At 29.3% G+C, this 18,538-nt stretch overlaps 4 protein-coding genes across 8 annotated transcripts; 1 reads left to right on the top strand and 3 right to left on the bottom strand.

The window, feature by feature from the left end:
* Positions 1–22: 22 nt before the first annotated feature.
* On the bottom strand, positions 23–3,202 carry LOC132921009 (COP9 signalosome complex subunit 3). Its single transcript, XM_060983843.1, has 7 exons — positions 2,840–3,202; positions 1,936–2,196; positions 1,647–1,867; positions 815–1,164; positions 589–748; positions 420–533; positions 23–329 (listed from the first exon to the last, which is right to left on the bottom strand). The coding sequence occupies exons 1-7, from the start codon at positions 2,907–2,909 to the stop codon at positions 186–188; spliced, it is 1,320 nt and encodes a 439-aa protein (XP_060839826.1). The 5' UTR covers positions 2,910–3,202; the 3' UTR covers positions 23–185.
* A 243-nt stretch (positions 3,203–3,445) lies between these two features.
* LOC132921087 (caspase-3-like) lies at positions 3,446–7,939 on the top strand. 5 transcript variants are annotated; one of them, XM_060983961.1, is made up of 9 exons: positions 3,446–3,720; positions 3,786–4,024; positions 4,100–4,245; positions 6,174–6,303; positions 6,366–6,533; positions 6,628–6,857; positions 6,921–7,063; positions 7,157–7,266; positions 7,345–7,939. In XM_060983961.1, the coding sequence occupies exons 2-9, from the start codon at positions 3,890–3,892 to the stop codon at positions 7,510–7,512; spliced, it is 1,230 nt and encodes a 409-aa protein (XP_060839944.1). In that variant the 5' UTR covers positions 3,446–3,720; positions 3,786–3,889; the 3' UTR covers positions 7,513–7,939. The 5 variants fall into 5 exon arrangements, with proteins under 5 accessions (XP_060839944.1, XP_060840022.1, XP_060840104.1 ...); XM_060984039.1 differs by having other exon boundaries at positions 3,791–4,024; XM_060984121.1 differs by having other exon boundaries at positions 3,446–3,683.
* A 622-nt stretch (positions 7,940–8,561) lies between these two features.
* Positions 8,562–11,840, bottom strand: LOC132921505 (corepressor interacting with RBPJ 1). Its single transcript, XM_060984600.1, has 7 exons — positions 11,598–11,840; positions 11,010–11,104; positions 10,782–10,931; positions 9,776–9,876; positions 9,467–9,639; positions 8,945–9,024; positions 8,562–8,870 (listed from the first exon to the last, which is right to left on the bottom strand). Exons 1-7 carry the CDS (start codon positions 11,667–11,669, stop codon positions 8,744–8,746), a joined length of 798 nt encoding a protein of 265 aa, XP_060840583.1. The 5' UTR covers positions 11,670–11,840; the 3' UTR covers positions 8,562–8,743.
* Positions 11,841–14,582: 2,742 nt separating this feature from the next.
* Positions 14,583–17,840, bottom strand: LOC132917327 (uncharacterized). Its single transcript, XM_060978027.1, has 2 exons — positions 17,711–17,840; positions 14,583–16,056 (listed from the first exon to the last, which is right to left on the bottom strand). Exons 1-2 carry the CDS (start codon positions 17,723–17,725, stop codon positions 14,887–14,889), a joined length of 1,185 nt encoding a protein of 394 aa, XP_060834010.1. The 5' UTR covers positions 17,726–17,840; the 3' UTR covers positions 14,583–14,886.
* Between the last annotated feature and the right edge of the window lie 698 nt (positions 17,841–18,538).

Below are 18,538 nucleotides of genomic sequence, written 5' to 3' on the forward strand. Positions count from 1 at the left end.
TATGGAATAATAACAATTTAAATACTGTTTTTGATGTAATTTTTGTGTTATTATAGTAACATTTGTAAAAGAACATAATTAGATTGATAGATATTTGAATTACAATAGAAATATTATAATTTCAGTATTCCAAGCTATGTCCAAATCAATAAATCTACAGTATAAATACATTGTTGAGCCTTAGATCATGCTTGATAACTTTTGGATGAACTTTGGCCTAAAGATAATCCATCATCTTCACTACTAGTTTTTTTAACAAATGCTGGATTTATTAGTATAGCTTCATCCATCATTTGTACTGTACTGCTAAATGATATCTTATTAGTTATCTGAAAAATCATAATTTAAATAATATTATACATATTACATAATATATTATGTACACTTATAGTGTATAACTAATATTTATATGAATTTACTTCATCTAGAATTTTCTTTAGAACACTAGGGTCTTCATATTTTTTGGGTGGATCATTAAACATAATTGTACCTTCTTTACGATTGATCTTGCCATATATTTCACCAGATTCAATCTAAAATTGTAAATATATTTAATATTTTACAAAAAAATTTTCTTGATATAAATACCATGGACATTAAATGTTCTTCTGCTTCTACTATGTTAGGAAGATTGATTCTTTGTGCTAAATCAGAAATTGACATATTCAAAAAAGTGTTTGTCAATTTATGTATATTCTTCCTGTGTAATGCTTTTACGACTTGTTTTACTAAACCTTTATTATTATCTCTATATTTGTTAACAAAAAATTTCAGTCAAATTTATTAGTTGAGAATTATAAAAGTAAAAACAAACCTTAAATAAACATCATGATATTTGCTGATTGTTCTTTGTAATTCTTCAGGATCACCACTTTGATACGCTGGTATTATATCCAAATAGGCTTGACATACTGGTTTGAGAACTCTTTCAATGAGGGCTGGTGATAATTTTGGAAGTGTAGGTACAATTCCTAAATGTATGATGGAGACCAAAACAAATTTCTTATACGATTCAATCATGACTTGAGATAGCAAAGGAAGTAAAGTTGTTAGAGCAATTTCAAAGAATGTAATTGCTCTTGAATAATTCTTCATTGCAGTGTAGATTACACCACCCAAATAATAGTAACTTAAAAAAAATTTTGGATCAAATGTCACTCCAGGCTGAAAACAAAAAGACTCTATTTGTAAATAAATAAAAAATAAATTATAGGTACAAAGATTTAGGTTTATATTAAGTTCAATAAAATACAATTTCATAAGATTCAATACAAATATATATATATATTAATAAACTTATATGATATATATATTTTAAACATGACCTACAAATAATTTAGAGCAAATATCCTAAGTAGTACTTATGTAGAATAGTATTTACAAAATTATTTTTTTACTTTTTATATTAAATGTTTATATTATTCATTGGAAATATTTTAAAGGTCAATTCATTTTATTTTTATAATCATTATCATATAATGTGTACCTATCATAAATATATTGTTTTAAATTCTAAGTTTAAAACTAAAAATGATATACTAATATTTTTTAATTGAGTTATTAATCAAATTAATTTGTAGAGCAACTAATGACTAAAAATTCATTAATCTTTATATTTACCTACAAATAATAATCACATTACTTACTTCATCAGTTCCCAATACATAAATATCCTGATCCAGGAGGCTTAGGGCAGGCTTAAGATTATTTGACATTAAACAGGCTTGACATAAAAGACAATGAAGTTGAGTTAATTGATATGGTTTATCTTGCAATTTACATATAGCACGTCTTATTATTGGAATAGCAGACATAGGTTTCTCCATTTCACCAAGGTTAGTCAACATAGATTTCATCACATTAGCCACTATAAAACAAAATAAAAATTACGTCAAATAATCTTTATTACTAAAATAAAATTATAAATTAACTTACATGGTTCAGCTAAGACTCTGAGTTCATCTTCACTGATGGTGATAACAAAGTCATTAATTTGTGTTGCTATTGCTGTATGGTATTGAACCCCTGGTATGTCAGGGGGTTTTTGAGCAGTAGCTTTAACACCCAAAACAGTAAGTACTGTAATTGAGTTTTCATGGACATCAAGTGCCTCAAGAACACTATCTAAATTAGAAACATATTTATGTAGTGTTTCTGACTGTTTGGAAAGATATTCAGTAAGTTCTCGATTATCACCTGCAAAATAATAATTTATCCTTTACATCAGACAAAATACACAAAATGCCAATTCATAATGATAATAAATTAATAAGGTATTATGAAAAATTACTATTTTATTAATTATTAACAACTGATAAAAATGAATAAATAAAATTAAATAATTAGGAATAGATCACTTAAGTTACATTAGTAGTACAATACTTGGATTGTCCAATAAACCAAAAAGTAAATACTGGAATACATTGTTAGTGAATTGGATTGTTTGTCGCGGAGGTTGAACATTACTAAAAGCCTAATGAACTTGAAAAATATTCATCGGGTTCAAACTTTCCTAATAAACAATAGTAGTAGAGCCATGGTCAAAAGAAAAAAATGTATTTGAGTTATAGGACTTTCCAAAACCAATAATATTTAATTTAGAATCATAATTATTATAAATCTTGGACACCAAATAAACTAGAAAACTAAGTTAAACAATCAAAAAGTATTTATGTTTGGAATTTAAATATACATAATATAAACATATATAAATATATGTATACAAGTTAAGAAATTATCAAGATTTTTAACATTACAATATTCGAGCGAGGTCTGGCAATGTTTAGAATATATTTTTCAAGCCGGGCCGAATTTTGTGTAGGTAGGTTTCGGTACTCACCGGAGTTCGCCAAGTTTCTGACGGTCAGCACGAACTGATCAAGTTGAGGGACCGCCATATCGCTATCCATAATTGTGCCGCAATGGTGTTTATAAATTTAAAACAACAATAATTATTAATTTCACGACCGTCGTGAAGCAATTCAACAATATGTAATGTGTTTATACTGTTAATTAGTCTGTATAATATTGGATGTTACATGCAGCATGCGTGAACACTATGAACTATGAGTTTCTGAACGTCTCCAGTAGTCCAGTCTCAACTCACCAAACTGCTACTATGATAATATGATTGTAGTTGTCAGTCAGTGTGTGAAACAAACAAATCGTAACAAAATGAAAATGTGCGTCAATAGTACCGCTTCGAGGGTTGGTCGGTATAAACCACTATTCAGTGACACGTGAAGATGGCGATAACACAAAAAACCTGAGTCATGGTAACCGCGGTCGCGATGTCTAGATAATATATAGATGATAAGGTGACGCCGTAGACGGCGTCTTTCAATGTTATTTTATAGCCGCTGATGCCAAAAATTACTGATGGTTATGTCCATGAGTTGTTCACAATATTTCTCACCAGAGTACGCTAGCATTTACCCGTAGACCGATCTTTTTGAACGTTGTAACTTGTAATGACACATAATGGACATGATGCAATATATTTACATGTATGATCATGTCCAAATATCGAATAATTTGTATCATGATTCATGTCTTCACAATGATTAAAACCGGTTGATCAACAATAGTATTTTTATCAGTATTGAACATATGTGTATGTCAATAGTAGTAGTACATAAAATATAATATCACAATAAGTACTTCAAATTACTAATAGTCAACAGGTATTAACTATCAACAAGTATCAATTAAAATATTAAGGTACTATTAGATTAGTATAGAATAGTATAATTATTAGTAGCTAACATATTGTAATTATTTTCAAGTGAAGTTATAAGTTATCTACTAAGGACAATAATTTAGTATATCTACTACTTCATTTTGAGTACCTATATACTTTTATCAAACTCGCTCAATCATATTAATCATAATGGAACAATATCATCGAAAATTGATTAACGATTGTATGTCCGAATTAGTATATGTTACTTTTAATTTAAATACCATTGTAGATATTCTATTAGAAAAAACTGTAATCAATGAGTGGATGAAAGATTATATTTTGGTAAGAAATTTTTATTGTTCTCGCATATATTATTTATGATATAAAAATGTTTAATTTATACTTGTATTGCTGTAGGACGATGATGGGGAATCGGACAGCAAAACAAAATTGTACGAATTAATTCAAGGGCGAGGGCCTCAGGCATTTTCAGCTTTATGTAAAGTATTAGAAGAAACAGGCAATCTTGAAGCTCGTGACATTTTAACATTATACAAAACAAGGTACCTCCTACTTATTTATATTAAAAATTAATTTGCTTATTGAATAAAAAACAAATAGTAAATGTATGTACAGCGCTAGATTGGGAAATTATCGGCCTACCAAGTTTTAGAATTTCTAACGTTTGAATACAGCTACAACAGTTACTGTACGGTTTAAATAATTCATATCAATTATATTTTCTATCAATGTTTATAGTCATTTATCATGAAAAAAAAAATATATAAGACCAAACACTCAAAACCTGTCCTTATTTTGCAAGCCCACTGAGTTTTACTCGGTAGCTCGCCAGACTAATCTGGCCCTGTGTATGTGTTATCCTTTTATTTATTGGAAACAAAATTTAGTATATTTACAATCTGTATTTACATGTTATACAATAAGTAAATAAGTAAATTGGATGGGATTTGATTGACGGGAAGGGGAAGTTACCCAGTGGCAGCATCCCTTGGAAAGCAATTTTAAGAAGATTTTCAGGTACCTGGGTGGATTACCTGGAATTTCTTTGGACAATAGTTGGTTGATTATAGGATTTGAGTGAGTACTGTATGGTTGGTGTGATTTTTTTTAGGTGATCGTAGCAAGATTTTCTAAGGTTGAAGTGAGTCATTGGTTATTATACCATTACCAAGGGGCACCTGATAATAATCATAGACATATAGACAGGAAGCCTGTATTGTTCTGGTATTTGACGGTTTGGCTGAGCCCCAAAGTTGAATACCATAGTATTACATAGGTTTTAGAAGGGCCACATATAATGTTCTTTTTGTTTTTTAATGAGAGCTTTGAGCGGAGTAAGGGTCTAAGAAGGTGAAGTCTCGAATTGAGAGCTTTACGCTTGTTTTTTAAGTGAGGACCCCATGTAAGATGTTTGTCAAGGAATAAACCTAGGTATTTGGTTTACGTATAAGATAGAATTTGTGCATTATCAATAAAAGTTGCGGAACATTCCAAAGATCGAAGTGTTAAAGTAATTTGAGAGGATTTTGATGGATTGACTTATGTATTATCCTATTTTATATTTGAGTAAAATGTAATGGTTTTAGTGTTTTATAATGATCTTATTTTTATTTTATTCTAATTGTATGGTATGCAGAGTGCATACTGCTTACCTGGATAGGATGGATATCCATAGTAATTATATTATAATATATACCAGATTATTAATTAAATGTTAAACAACTTATCATTTAAAAATCGATTATATTAGCTATTTTAAAAAATGTATTAATTTATTAACCTAACTTTATAACATTTATACTCTGTAGACACATTACTTACATTTGGGCAGTTAAAAAACTATTCCAGGATTTTTTATATAAGCCCACCTTGGGTTGATCTGTAAAAACGATTAACTTCAAATAGTTATAACTGGGGTGGCTACTAAAATGAATTTTGGGAGCCGCAAATTTTTGAAACTAATTCTAAGCGAGCCGCCATTGTTAAGAGATGTTTATAAAATAATTAAAATAGTTAATAATTTTACTCTAAGCTTGATGTCAAGAGCCGTATGAGACTATGAGACTGAATTAAAAGCCACATACAATTCGAAAGCCTCGTTGTGGCCACCCTTGTGTTATAACATTAAACCTTAGAGCTTCCACAAAATTCTGATTTCACTTTTACTTTCTGCATACAAAATTCCTTTATTTTAGAAAAGAGTAGTATATTATTATACTAGTAAATAGTAGTAAAGTAGTTTTATACCCAGAATAATCAAGTAAACTGTAGTCTATCCAGCGAGATATCACGCCGATTCTGCGCAACACCCTGCGTCATCATGCTATCAAAACTGGTTTTTTTATGGTTGGGTATAATTAGGGAATGCGCAGAAAACTGATTTTGGTCGGTTTGGGGCACGTTCTCTCGCTGGACAGAGTATAGGTATAACATTTGTATTTATTAATTAACAATTTATTCATATTTTCAGTAAGAAAAAGGAAGAACAATTATTGGACAAAACATTTGACAAACTCATTTTGGAACATGATGACTCATACGTCAAAGTTCATCCTGAACGAAAACGCATGGATAATTATGAAGACAATTTAAATCCTCGTGTATGTTTATTTTAATATTATGTTAAATTTTATAATATTGCATTGGACGTATATTTTTACAGGCTTATCTAATGGGATCAAATCCTAAAGGCCATGCATTGATTTTAAATATTAATATTATAAAAGATAGAGACGAAAGAAAAGGATCAAAAGTAGACTTGGAAAACTTAAAAAAATTGTTTAAAGGCCTTGGTTATATTGTTCACCCAAAAGAAGATTTAACTGAAAAAGTAAATAAACAAATATATATTAATTAAATCAATATAAAAGTACATAAAGAAATTCATTATAAAATATTAATATTTAAATTGTTTTTGTTTTTAGGAATTTAAAAATGTTATTAAAGAGTTCATTAATATATGCCATACTGAAAAAGCTAATTCTATTGTTGTATTTATAATGAGTCACGGTGAAAGTGGAAAAAATTCAAGATCAGCAAATATATTAGCTGCTGATGGTATTGCAATAAATACTGACTGGATAATTGATCAATTCTTACCAAAAAAAAAACCAGCTAAAACTATACCAAAGTTATTTTTTATTCAAGCGTGTCGGTAATGTTATATTTTTTTTTTTATTTATGATAAATACAATAATCTATTTTCTATTTATTAAAGAGGAAAGAATAGTGATTTTGGTTGGAAAAACTGCGATGGTGAAAATAATGCCTTACAAATTGACAGTTCCAATATTTCCGCAACCGAAACAATTTACAATCGGAGTTATAATGATATATTCATAGCATTTGCCACTGTTCCTGGTAAATCATTATTATTATATAAATGATTTTAATAATTTGCCTTCTCTTTTATCAACAGTTTATTAAAAAAACATAATTTGTATTTTTTTATAGGGTATACAGCAAAACGTGATCCAATAGATGGGTCATGGTTTGTACAAAAATTGTGTGAAGTAATTCGTACAAATGCCTATAACAAAGATTTGGGTTCAATGATGCTAATTGTAACTAAATTTTTTAACTAAAAATTATTTATACTATTATAACCTTAACAAGAGTAACATTTTCTTATATTTATTTAGGTGGATAGTGAAGTACAAAAACTTAGTAGTACCCAGCATGGGTCTCAAACTGTAGAATGGTTATGTAGAGGTTTCAACAAAAGGTTTTACTTTAATCCGGGGCTGTATGACGATAATTCAGATCATGATTCTTCAATAACTACTTCTACCAATTCCACTGATCTTTAAAGCAGAATATCATTTTTTAAATTATTATTTACTGTTAACTATTTAGTTTAATTAATACTTAGACTTATGTTAAGACTGCAATTTTTTATATATTTATACAAACTTTTTTTATGATTTTTATTTTAAATATTTTTAATTGTACTGAGTATGAATTTAATGAAAAATGTTTACTAATCTATTTTTAAACATACTATTTGTATTCCTAATAGATAAATAACATTTTTATTATTCCAAAAAAAAAAAAAAAAAATTGAATTAAGTGTTAAGCCATGCATATATTGGTTTTTTTATATATTTATACAAACTTTTTTTATGATTATTATTTTAAACATTTTTAATTGTACTGAGTATGAATTTAATGAAAAATGTTTACTGATCCATTTTTAAACATACTATTTGTATTCTTAATAAATAAATGAAATTTTTATTATTTTTATTATTCCAAAAAAAAAAAATTGAATTAAGTGTTAAGCCATGCTTATAGCGGTTATCATAGCAATTGTACTGAGTGTTAAATTACTGAACTACCTTATACATACAGTTATTCTTTTATCAAATAACTAATTATTTCAAAATATTTTGATGTTTTTAAAAATAGTTATAATTTTTTTAACTTGAATGACAATATATATTTTTAATTGTATATTCTAGAGTAGAATATTTTTTGGAGTATTCTGATAAAATAAAAATTGAAATTCAGACTAGTTATTCAAGAGTATTTAAAATTTAGTTGTGTTGTAAAGAGGATATCATGCAAAATACTTATCTATTACTCCACTTACCTATACATTAAATATTTACAACTCAAACTATTCATCAGAATTTCAATTTTTATGTATTGAAATACTCCAAACAACAATTCTACTATAATAATAAATAATAGTAATTGTCTGCCAAGGATAGACCTGCTGCATAATATGACTTTGATAAACTTGCCTACAAATTATGAATATTAAATATCACTTTTTGGTAAGTCTCAAATATGTCAATGATATAATCTTGTTCTAATACACAATTTTGGATAATATGAAAAGTGAAAGCAACTGATGTAAGAGGAACATGTTTTAGGTTTAATTGACTTAAAACAAGATGCAATAGATGCATGGTATATAAAATATTTTGTACACTGAGATTCTGTACAATTTTAGATTAGTGAACTTTAATGTAGTACTATTTTGCATATATTTATGCACAGTAAATAGGTAAAAAAAATTATACAATATAAACTTAATTAATCTGAAGAATCAGAACTGCTGCTACTTTCTTTTTTCTTTTTATTTTGTTTCCTAGAAAGCTTTTCTTTTTTTGAAATCAACTTTTGTTCTTTCATCATAATTTTGTCCATTCTATCTAATCGTCTAAAACAAAAACCAAAAATTGTTACAAAAATATTTAAGTATTAAAGATATTGAATAAAGTTGAATTAATTTACTTGAGTAATTTCATTTTTTTCTTTCTACTTAATGTTTTTACATACATAAATAGTTCTGTGTCACTATCATCTCCGTTGTTCTGAAAATAATAATAGGTAATTAATAATTTTAAGTAAATTTATAAAGATTAATACATATTAAAGATAGAGAAATAGTATTCCATTAATTATAAATATTTTTAGTTTAAATTTTAAAATAAAGAGTATTTATTTAACTACCAAATATTCAGAATTTTAAATTTGTATTAAAAGAAAAATAATAGGAATAATATCATATTATTAGTTATATTAGCTCATATTTTATACCACTAGTACCAATAAAAGAGAATAACAAAGACAGGTTCATAAAAAAAAAAAACAAAAAAATTGTATTAAAACAAAAGATTAATATGAAAAGTCTTATAAATAAAAATTTTAATCGAGAACATATTGAAAACTCATTTGTAAATATTATTTATTATTTTTATTATATAAATAATAACAGGAAAGACTTTGTAATTAACAAGAAATTTAATAACTTACAAATGATATTTGTTGTTGAGTAGAAGCAGCACTTTTTTTCAATTCCAAACCATCTTCTCGCATTTGTTTTATTAATTCTTGTGTTTTTTTATTAGCACTACTACCATTTGTGGTTGCATTACTTGTTACAGCTTCTGATATACTTGCCTGATTGAATAAGGGACATTCTTTGTCTATAAAATATTTTTTATATCATAATACTAGAATTTTTTTTATTGTTTTTTACTTAAACAATTAAAATAAAAATTATACAAAAACCAATATAGAATAATATAAATTTTATAGTAACATATTTCAATATTTACTTACCAGTATTTATATGACCCCATTTGTGACATTTGATACATCGTACATTTCTGACTTGAATACCAAATGGCTGATCTCGAATTTCTTGATCTCCTTTGCAATAACTATAAAGAAAAAATACTTTCAATTAGTATAGATTACATAAAATAAAACTTTACTATGCAATTTTTATTTTATTGCATTAAAATCTGATTTAAACACAAGATACATAAGAATTTGGGAAGAATGTTTCTATAAACAAGAAACACAAATGAAGGTAGTTACACTAAAGTTTGGCCAATTTTGTATAATTAGTTATTGGTTTTAAAATAATGTTGATATTTGAATATTAATAATAGTAAATATTAGGTTAAAATAATAATAATAACAATGGTTTATTTATTTTAATTGTAAGATTACTGTTAAGTTATTTATATATTGTATGTTATATAAATATTAGAAAAATTTTCTTTTCCCCATTAAAATTACTAAATATTTTTCAAAATTTGTAAAAAATAATTTTGACAAAATAAAAGAGGTCGAGAGTGAATTGGTAATTACAAAAAATATTGATATAGTAAAGAAAGCCAAGAACTAATGGAGTGATATTATGGCCAAGTTGTTCAAATCAAAAATACTTCATAAATATCAAGTCTATCAAGATGTGGGATTTATCAAGTCATTAAGAATACCTACTTAATCTATAGGTTTACTTTAGTTTTTAAATCGTTCATTGACTTTTGGTTAAAATTGTCAAATTATAATATTAATATGTTCATTTTATTTGCTGTGTACAATTCATTCAAATTATATACTATAAATAAATTCTGAAACTCATGCAACCTAAAGTTGGGCCGTGATCAACAAGTTGAAAACCACTGGTTTAGGTGAGAATTGTTTACCTAATATACAAAATAGGTTTAAAATTTAAATGATGAAACTCAGACAACAATTATCACTAGTAGTATTAACACCTGCAATAAATACAGTATCAAAACAATATTATTATTTATTATTTCATAGTACTTACTCTTCTCTAGGGGCATTAAATTTTCTTTGCCATTCAAATTTATATTCTGGCTCGTTATCTTCACGTTCCCTTTCTTTTTTAGCACCCGGTGGTGGTTCATACATAAAATTTACGCTTAATTTATCCTTGCTTTCTTTTGACAGCAATGCTCTGGAAAACATAATAAATATAATAAATAAAGTATATTATCAAGCAAAGTATACATTTTTTTGTAATAAAGCATTTTACTTGTTATTATAAAGATCTTGTTCTTTTTCATATTGTAGACGAAGTTCTTCTTGGCGTTTTTTATCTTTATCTGATTTTTGTTCTGCCATCCATACCTGGAAATTGTTAACATAATTATAGATAAAAACTGTAATATTTAAGAGTATATTGTATTATGACACATTCTTACATGTTGTTTCCATCTTAAAAAAAGACTACATAGAATATTAGTGTTTAGTTGTATATTATTAAGTTTAATATTAGAGGAAATTTATCTATAATCAATCATAAAGGTAAGAATATGATCTGTGTATTCTTGTTAGTTGTTTGATGATATAATATAATATTTGTGAGTTATGAATATTTTTAAATTTTAAAAATTTACATAACTTCTTAAAACGGGATTTTTTAATTCAAATAAAAGCTTGTAATTTAAAGACAATCATTTAGTATCTAGATATTTAAAATGTAACAATAACATAAAAATACTTCATAAAATCTGTGTACATGGTTATAAATTTAATTATATTAGAAACTAATAAATTATTGAATATTTTGCACTTTAGTTAGTTAGGTACATAATATGTCATTTTCTGAAGAAAAACTTACTCGTTTTAGATTATCTCTTGATGCCGGATGGAAGAACTTTTTACACATGTAATTATTGAAACCTTTCCCCATTTTGACTGGAAGTTACTGTCACTTATTAGTATTGAAATGTATAAATTAAAAGATGTGTATTGTACTATTGTGTAACAGCAAACGCCTAACAGGTATAGATAATTAGACAATGATTAAATGACTGAAACTTAAAACAAAATATTCTGTGATAGAATTATTTTTATTTAAGTTTTATTTTGATAGCAATATTATTGTACATAATCTTGTGTAAGTGCGTAGAACGGTGACATATTATTTAGATCCTCATGCAACTAGATCCCCCCATGAGTCAATTAGTTCCCCTGTTGACTAAATCCCCTTGGGCCATCTAGTTCTATAAGCGTGAGGGCCATAAGTACAATTCATAAAATTAATATTTTATTATTTTCCCATTAATTACAAGGTAGGTAGTCAATAATATTAAAAGCTTATTGAAATTAAATAATATTAAACATATTAAGTAATTGATGGTGATACTAACACTATTAGGTACTAATTTATTTCTAATACTTCTTATTTTATGAATTAAAATAGTACCTATTATATTAGTAGGCAATTAGTAGGTATTACCACTATTACCTATGTATAATGAAAATATTTATTACTTGTAGGCAGATATAGGTACGCAACAATTAACATTTTTTATTCAATTTTCATCAATAAAAATTTATATTCTGTCGAGTGAAATTTATTATATTAACATTTATTTTACAGGTTTCTACATTATAAATACATTTATTTAATACGTTATAGCCTATAGGTAATAATAAATTGCCTTTTATAGTTAAATATTATTATTCAAAAGAAAGGCTCCAAAATTTCGTCTTCGGATTCTAAATCTTGTGGAAAATGACCAAATTCAAGAATTTTGTATTGTTTTTTCTGTGACACTGCAAAAGTATGTTTCACATAATATTATATTTTTACGGTCAGAGTAAACTATAATAATAACTGTGATTTTCAACTTTACTATAGTATTTATTTTCATGTAGGTATAAATACAATTATTTTAACAGTTTAAGAATTAATTTATAATGGTTGATGAATGATGATTATGATTATGTTACATAAAATAATATTAGGTACTTTTTTAATTTCTAAAAATAATATACTTGCTTAAAATGTTTTGGTTTTCTTTCACAAATCGAATCAACAAACCCAGTGAATAGAATATAAATGTTACGATGGCCATGCAAGTTAAATACATACAAAACGTATCAAATAATAAAAACAAAATATTTTTATCAAAAGGACAATGTTCAGTACTATTGAATAAACGCAAAATATTATTTTAAAAAAACCTTCGTTTTAATTATTATTATTTTGAGTTGTAAATTTTAACTGTTTTTACCGTAGAATTTTCTGTGGTCGAGACGAAACTGTAGCTGTATTTCTTTGTGTCGTAGTGTTTTGGAGAAAACTATTATTTAATTCCATACTTAATTGGGTAAAAATTGTGTCTGACAACCATTCAGCTAATCTTTCATGGTTTATTTTTCTTAAACAATTAGCTATACTGAGAAAATTTTTTTCCTTTCCAGCACTATTATTCCATGTCATTAATAACGATAAACAAGTCTCATCTAAGGGCAAATCTTGTTCTGCAGAGAAAATAAATAAATAATTTCAATTATTGAACTAAATTGCGTAGGTAGTTCATAATTATAGGTGCCTACTGTATTATTCATATAAAAAAAATTAAAACTACCTATACAGAATGCTATTATTTTAATGTTTTATCATGGCTATCCTATACTCATCATAACAGAGTAGGTATATTGGGTATATTATAGTACTTATTTATTGTATACACTGATTACTGTATAATTAAGTAGAAAATATAGGTATAGGTTTCTATATTTTTAAAATTATAAGTAAGAAGTCTGAACTTAATTATAATATATTATAATACTAGTATTTTGCGTTAATTCTTCTTAATATTTTTAATTCAACAAACTGAATAACACTTTATATTTAACAAAAAAACGAAAAAAAGATGTATTCACAATATTAATCAATATGTATATGTAGTAGGGACATTTATAAGTTATAAATGTAAAAAGTATAAAGTTAATACTTAATACCACGATTGCGTTATCCGCTATAATCATCTCAATTACTGCAATTTATCAACATTATAGTATACTTATCAATAGTATCTGTACTGTACCTATTTATTCGCCATAATAATTTATAATATGTGGGTATCCATATTCAATGTATTAATGGAATATGCATAGCATTTTACTATAAAGCTATTATTTTCAATCAAACTTATACATATTTTTAAAATAACTATCTAGTTTATATTTTATAATATATTGTATTGTATGTATAATTAGTATTCAAAAAACTACAAAATTATACATGAGCGACGATTTGAGGATTGTTTACCAAGTTCTTTGACTGCCGTTAGTTCAAGGCCCTCGGCATACAAATAAGCAGTGAGTTTTACACATTCTTGCGGAGTCAAATGGTTTACTAAATACATAAACATGGACAGGTTGACGTCATATGTGCAGACGATATTCGACACCAACACTGTGATGAGAACGAGGGTGTTTAATTTGTACATGCGATTTTGTTTTAAAAAAAACTGTTTAAACCGAAAAAACATGTATCAACTGTAAATAGTTTACGGTAATCGTATAAAATATAATACATACTTATGGGAAATAGGTACGCATTAATTATTATATCATACGATCGGCAACAACAAATCACAGTTGATATAGTGCGTATTGGTCAATCATATACTCCATAGAAACGGACACATTGTTCATACAGCGCGGTGGTATACATGTATTTATAAACAGTGTATGTATTACATGAATACATATATTTGTGTAGAAACATCGGGAACGCAGTTCGTTCTCATAATACTGTTTAAAGTTTTTAACCACTATTTATAGGTATTGAAATATGCAGTACAAATTTTAACAAAAATGACATTTAAGATTTATTTTAGCAAAAAAAAAAAGTAAAAGTCACAATAAAATGTATCTAATATACGAACTACAGTCGAGTCGAACGACTCGATGGCATACTAAACAATATTTAATAATAATAATAATAATAATATAACAATAAACAAATTATATACAGTCGTCTCTCAGGACTTGATGTCCACGTGGATGATTTGAAAGAAATCGTTTTTCATTACAAGTCCGAGAGTTTCGAGTCGACTGCTGATACGCGGCTCTGCTGCAGTCTTCTGGAACGTCCCTCGTCGTAGTGTTCATTTCTTCTTGCCCGTGTAGTCGGTGCTCGGCACCCCCAGACTGGTCTCGGCCGTCAACGACGGGTAACCCGCGCCCGAACCCAAACCGCTGTCCTGGTCGATCAGCCCGTGGTCGTGCAGGTGATGGTGATGGGCGTCGTCGTCGTGGTGATGCACATCGGCGGCACCCGCGTCCCGCTGCTCTTGCAGGAACGAATATTCGTCTTGGAGGGTCTGCTGCTGTGCCACCGCCGCCGCCTCGTTCACTTCGTAGTTGCCGCCGGCCGCTCTGAGAGCCGCCAGTTGTTGCAGATAAGACGACGGCGCCTCTGCCGGGTACGCCGCCTGGTACGACGACGGTCCCTGGTAAGCAGCCGGTGCCTGGTATGAGGTGGGTCCCTGGTACGACGACTGTCCGTGGTAAGCCACCGCCCCGCGGTAGTGTGGAGCGTAAACGTGCGAGTGTTGCAGGTACGACGAGGGCGCCGGATACCTGACGACCGGTACGCGAACCGTCGGGATTCTGGTGGCGTAGTGTACGGCAGTGGCGGCTGGCCTGGCCACCGGGATCACTGGGGCCGGCCGGTACACGGGCACGGGGTACGGTTTGTACACCGTCACCGGGTACGGCTGGGCCACGGGCACGGCGACGGGCTTGATGACGGCCACCGGGTACGGTCGGTTGACGGCCACTGGGTATGGCCGGGGCACTTCGACAGCCACGGGCCGGACGACGGGCACCGGGACGGGGTGTGCGACCGGTACCGGCACCGGTTTGTGGACGACCGTGGTGGCCGTGGGGTACGTGTGCACCACCGACTGGTAGACGACGGGCTGGTGTTTGAATCCGTGCACGGTGGTCTCGTGATGGTTGTAGTAGTGGCCGTGGTAGTGTGCCGGAGCGTATCCGTGGCCGTGGTAGTGTGCCGGGGCCGCGTACCCGTGACCGTGATAGTGTGCCGGGGCCGCGTACCCGTAAGTGTGGTAGTGGGTGGACGCGGGGGCGTAGTGGCCGTGATAGCTGGCCGGGCTGTAGTGAGTGTGGTAAGCCGGCGCGTACAGTCCGTGGTACTCGCCGATGCTCCTTCTGTTGGCCTGCGGTGCTTTGTCGGTCGGAGCGCCGTCCTCCGTCGGTTCGCACCTCGTCGAACCGATAACGGCCAACGCGCACACCACGTAACACAACACCTGGAAGGACGTTATCCGTTTTTAACACGTGTGTTTGTACCAACAATCCATGCTAAGCGACTATAATGGGCGTGGACGATTTGAGACAGCGAGAAATATTTTTTTTTAAATTATTAATTTTTGGCAAATGAAACGAATTTTTAATTTTATTATTTTTACTCGCGTTTACTTTTTAGTTGTTTTCGGTTAAAGTATATGTATGTATTTGATTATTGAGAGTTCTCGAAAACTTTCCGATTTCCTAATGTTACCACCCCGAACCCTCCAAAAATATTATTGGTGATTGGTGTCCCCTGATATAGCTTATACCTATTTTTATTTATGATATTATATCAGACGGGCTCGCATCGCACGAGTGAGTTCCGTTAACCACATATTATATCGTACTTTTTTAATATCTCAGCAAATACGTCCGCGATGTTACCGCTGATAATAAACTGTAATAGTATTTACAATTACTCGATGTTAGCTTGCATTTGCACTATAATAGCTCATACTTCATACGATTACTATTCGATGATAATATCACTCTTTTTAGAAATATTAAAAAATTCAAATAAACGCCACGAATTTAATTCAACATTTTAATCATATAAGTATTTAAAAAATTTAGATCAGGCTATGATAAAATATTAAATTCATTAAAAATAATATTAAAATTACCAAACCGATCAAATTTCTAGATTTAATTATGTGAAAATTATGGCATTGAAAAATCAACATAAAATAAATAAATAATATGAAAATAGAAATATTAAACTATAATAAGCATTATAAAATATTAGCACACTCACCCAACATTTTAAAAACGGTTGTAAATTTAGCACACTATAAGGCGGTACCTTATTCTAGAAGCACGCGAAATATTAAATAAAAGTCATTTCGGCACGTACTTGGGAAAATCCATGTCAGACTGGTCGGGATGAATATATTGTTAATTTGAGTATTTAGTTTAATTTTAAATTTTAAAGTAGAAAATCTGTATACATAGTGAATATATAAAGTCAACCATGAAAATTTCATTTTTATTATAATACCTATTAAACAATGAAAATATATTGTTTCAAAATGCTTGAAATTATAAATAATAATGATACTAATTTATAATAATTTTATTGAAATAAACGAAATTTCAAAAAAATTACTGGTGCAAGAAAGTTAAAAAAGAAATAAAGTATTAAAATTGCACGTAAAATGAACGTAAACTTGATCGATAAAACGCAAGTACTTTATGTAGATATTTTATTATGTACTTATCGTGTATAAATTATGAACTCTTATATAAATGTTATGAATAGCGTAAAATTAAAGAAATTTTAAATAATAATCGAAAATGATATATTTGTGATGTAATTAAAACGTATATTTTGAGTATATCATAAAATAAAATAAACCTACACAAAAATATCATTAAAATAGACAAACAGAGTGAAACTATTCGTAAGAATTATTAGTTAAAAATGAAATGTTTTTCATACAATCAATGTATCGAGTCTGTTGTGGCGTTGTTCATATACGTATAATATTGTAGTATGTCGGATACGCGATGCCGTGCAGCACATGAGGTATATATTTTAGTTCAGAAATAAGCTTTGTACTTATGTATCATATATATATATATATATAGCCATATAGGTAATATTATAATACTTACTGAAAACGACTTCATGGCTTTGTCTTGTTTGATTTTTCTCGATGCACTAGCTTGAAGACGAACGAATCGAATGAATGACAGGACAACCGTAGTTTCAGTTTTATACACTCAGGTGTAGTCCAATCGATTGGCTTTCACTGGATTTGATTTTTGGACTGGAAAGTTCGGTGGGTTTGGGTACGGGTCGTGAATAGGAAATGAAGCTCTTTGCAGGAAGAAGAACGAAACGAATCGGAACAGAAATACGTATATCGTTATGTCACGAGGTCGCGCCGCCATACGAATCGACAATATCGCAGCAAGAATCGGATATTAGATATTGTTATGACAATAATCTAATAATAATAAATAATGCATTGTAAGTGCCAAAATATGTGTTAACTTTATGATTGTCGTATTTTATAGATAATTCACGTATAACTCGATCGAATTGCGTGAAAGTGAAAACGAAACACGTCATATGCCTACTATATTGTTTTCGTAATATTATATATCATCTTAACGTACTAGTATGTTATATATACAGTGACCACTAATCAGTGAAGTATTACGGGAACTGAAACATTTTCCAGTGTTAGTGTTTGAACTTAGAGGGAGCATCTACGAGCAACATTTTTTTGATATTTTTGATTTCTAAACTATTATTTCTAATCTCCTTGAGAGTTGAGATGGTGAAAAGGAATGGAGTATTATTGTATAGTTTCTCGAAAGCATCAAATCTCTAAAAATTAAGCCAGTGTAAAGTATTTACTCTTTACCAAGGAAGTAATTTATTAAAATAAAAAATCGAACAGAGTTAAAAGTATAATGTAGATAATAGTTTAATTA

The sequence above is a fragment of the Rhopalosiphum padi genome, chromosome 1 (assembly GCF_020882245.1).
Source record: "Rhopalosiphum padi isolate XX-2018 chromosome 1, ASM2088224v1, whole genome shotgun sequence".
Taxonomy (NCBI): Eukaryota; Metazoa; Arthropoda; class Insecta; order Hemiptera; family Aphididae; genus Rhopalosiphum; species Rhopalosiphum padi.

Coding starts and splice junctions, on each gene's coding strand:
- LOC132921087 (XM_060983961.1), top strand. CDS start 3,890: ATGGAACAATATCATCGAAAATTGATTAACGATTGTATGTCCGAATTA. Junction 4,246..6,173: donor TTAACATTATACAAAACAAG/GTACCTCCTACT, acceptor TCATATTTTCAG/TAAGAAAAAGGAAGAACAAT. Junction 7,064..7,156: donor AGCATTTGCCACTGTTCCTG/GTAAATCATTAT, acceptor ATTTTTTTATAG/GGTATACAGCAAAACGTGAT.
- LOC132921009 (XM_060983843.1), bottom strand. CDS start 2,909: ATGGATAGCGATATGGCGGTCCCTCAACTTGATCAGTTCGTGCTGACC. Junction 2,197..2,839: donor CAGAAACTTGGCGAACTCCG/GTGAGTACCGAA, acceptor ATTATTTTGCAG/GTGATAATCGAGAACTTACT. Junction 534..588: donor AAGAACATTTAATGTCCATG/GTATTTATATCA, acceptor TTACAATTTTAG/ATTGAATCTGGTGAAATATA.
- LOC132921505 (XM_060984600.1), bottom strand. CDS start 11,669: ATGGGGAAAGGTTTCAATAATTACATGTGTAAAAAGTTCTTCCATCCG. Junction 9,877..10,781: donor TTTAATGCCCCTAGAGAAGA/GTAAGTACTATG, acceptor TTTTCTTTATAG/TTATTGCAAAGGAGATCAAG. Junction 9,640..9,775: donor ATGGGGTCATATAAATACTG/GTAAGTAAATAT, acceptor AATATTTTATAG/ACAAAGAATGTCCCTTATTC.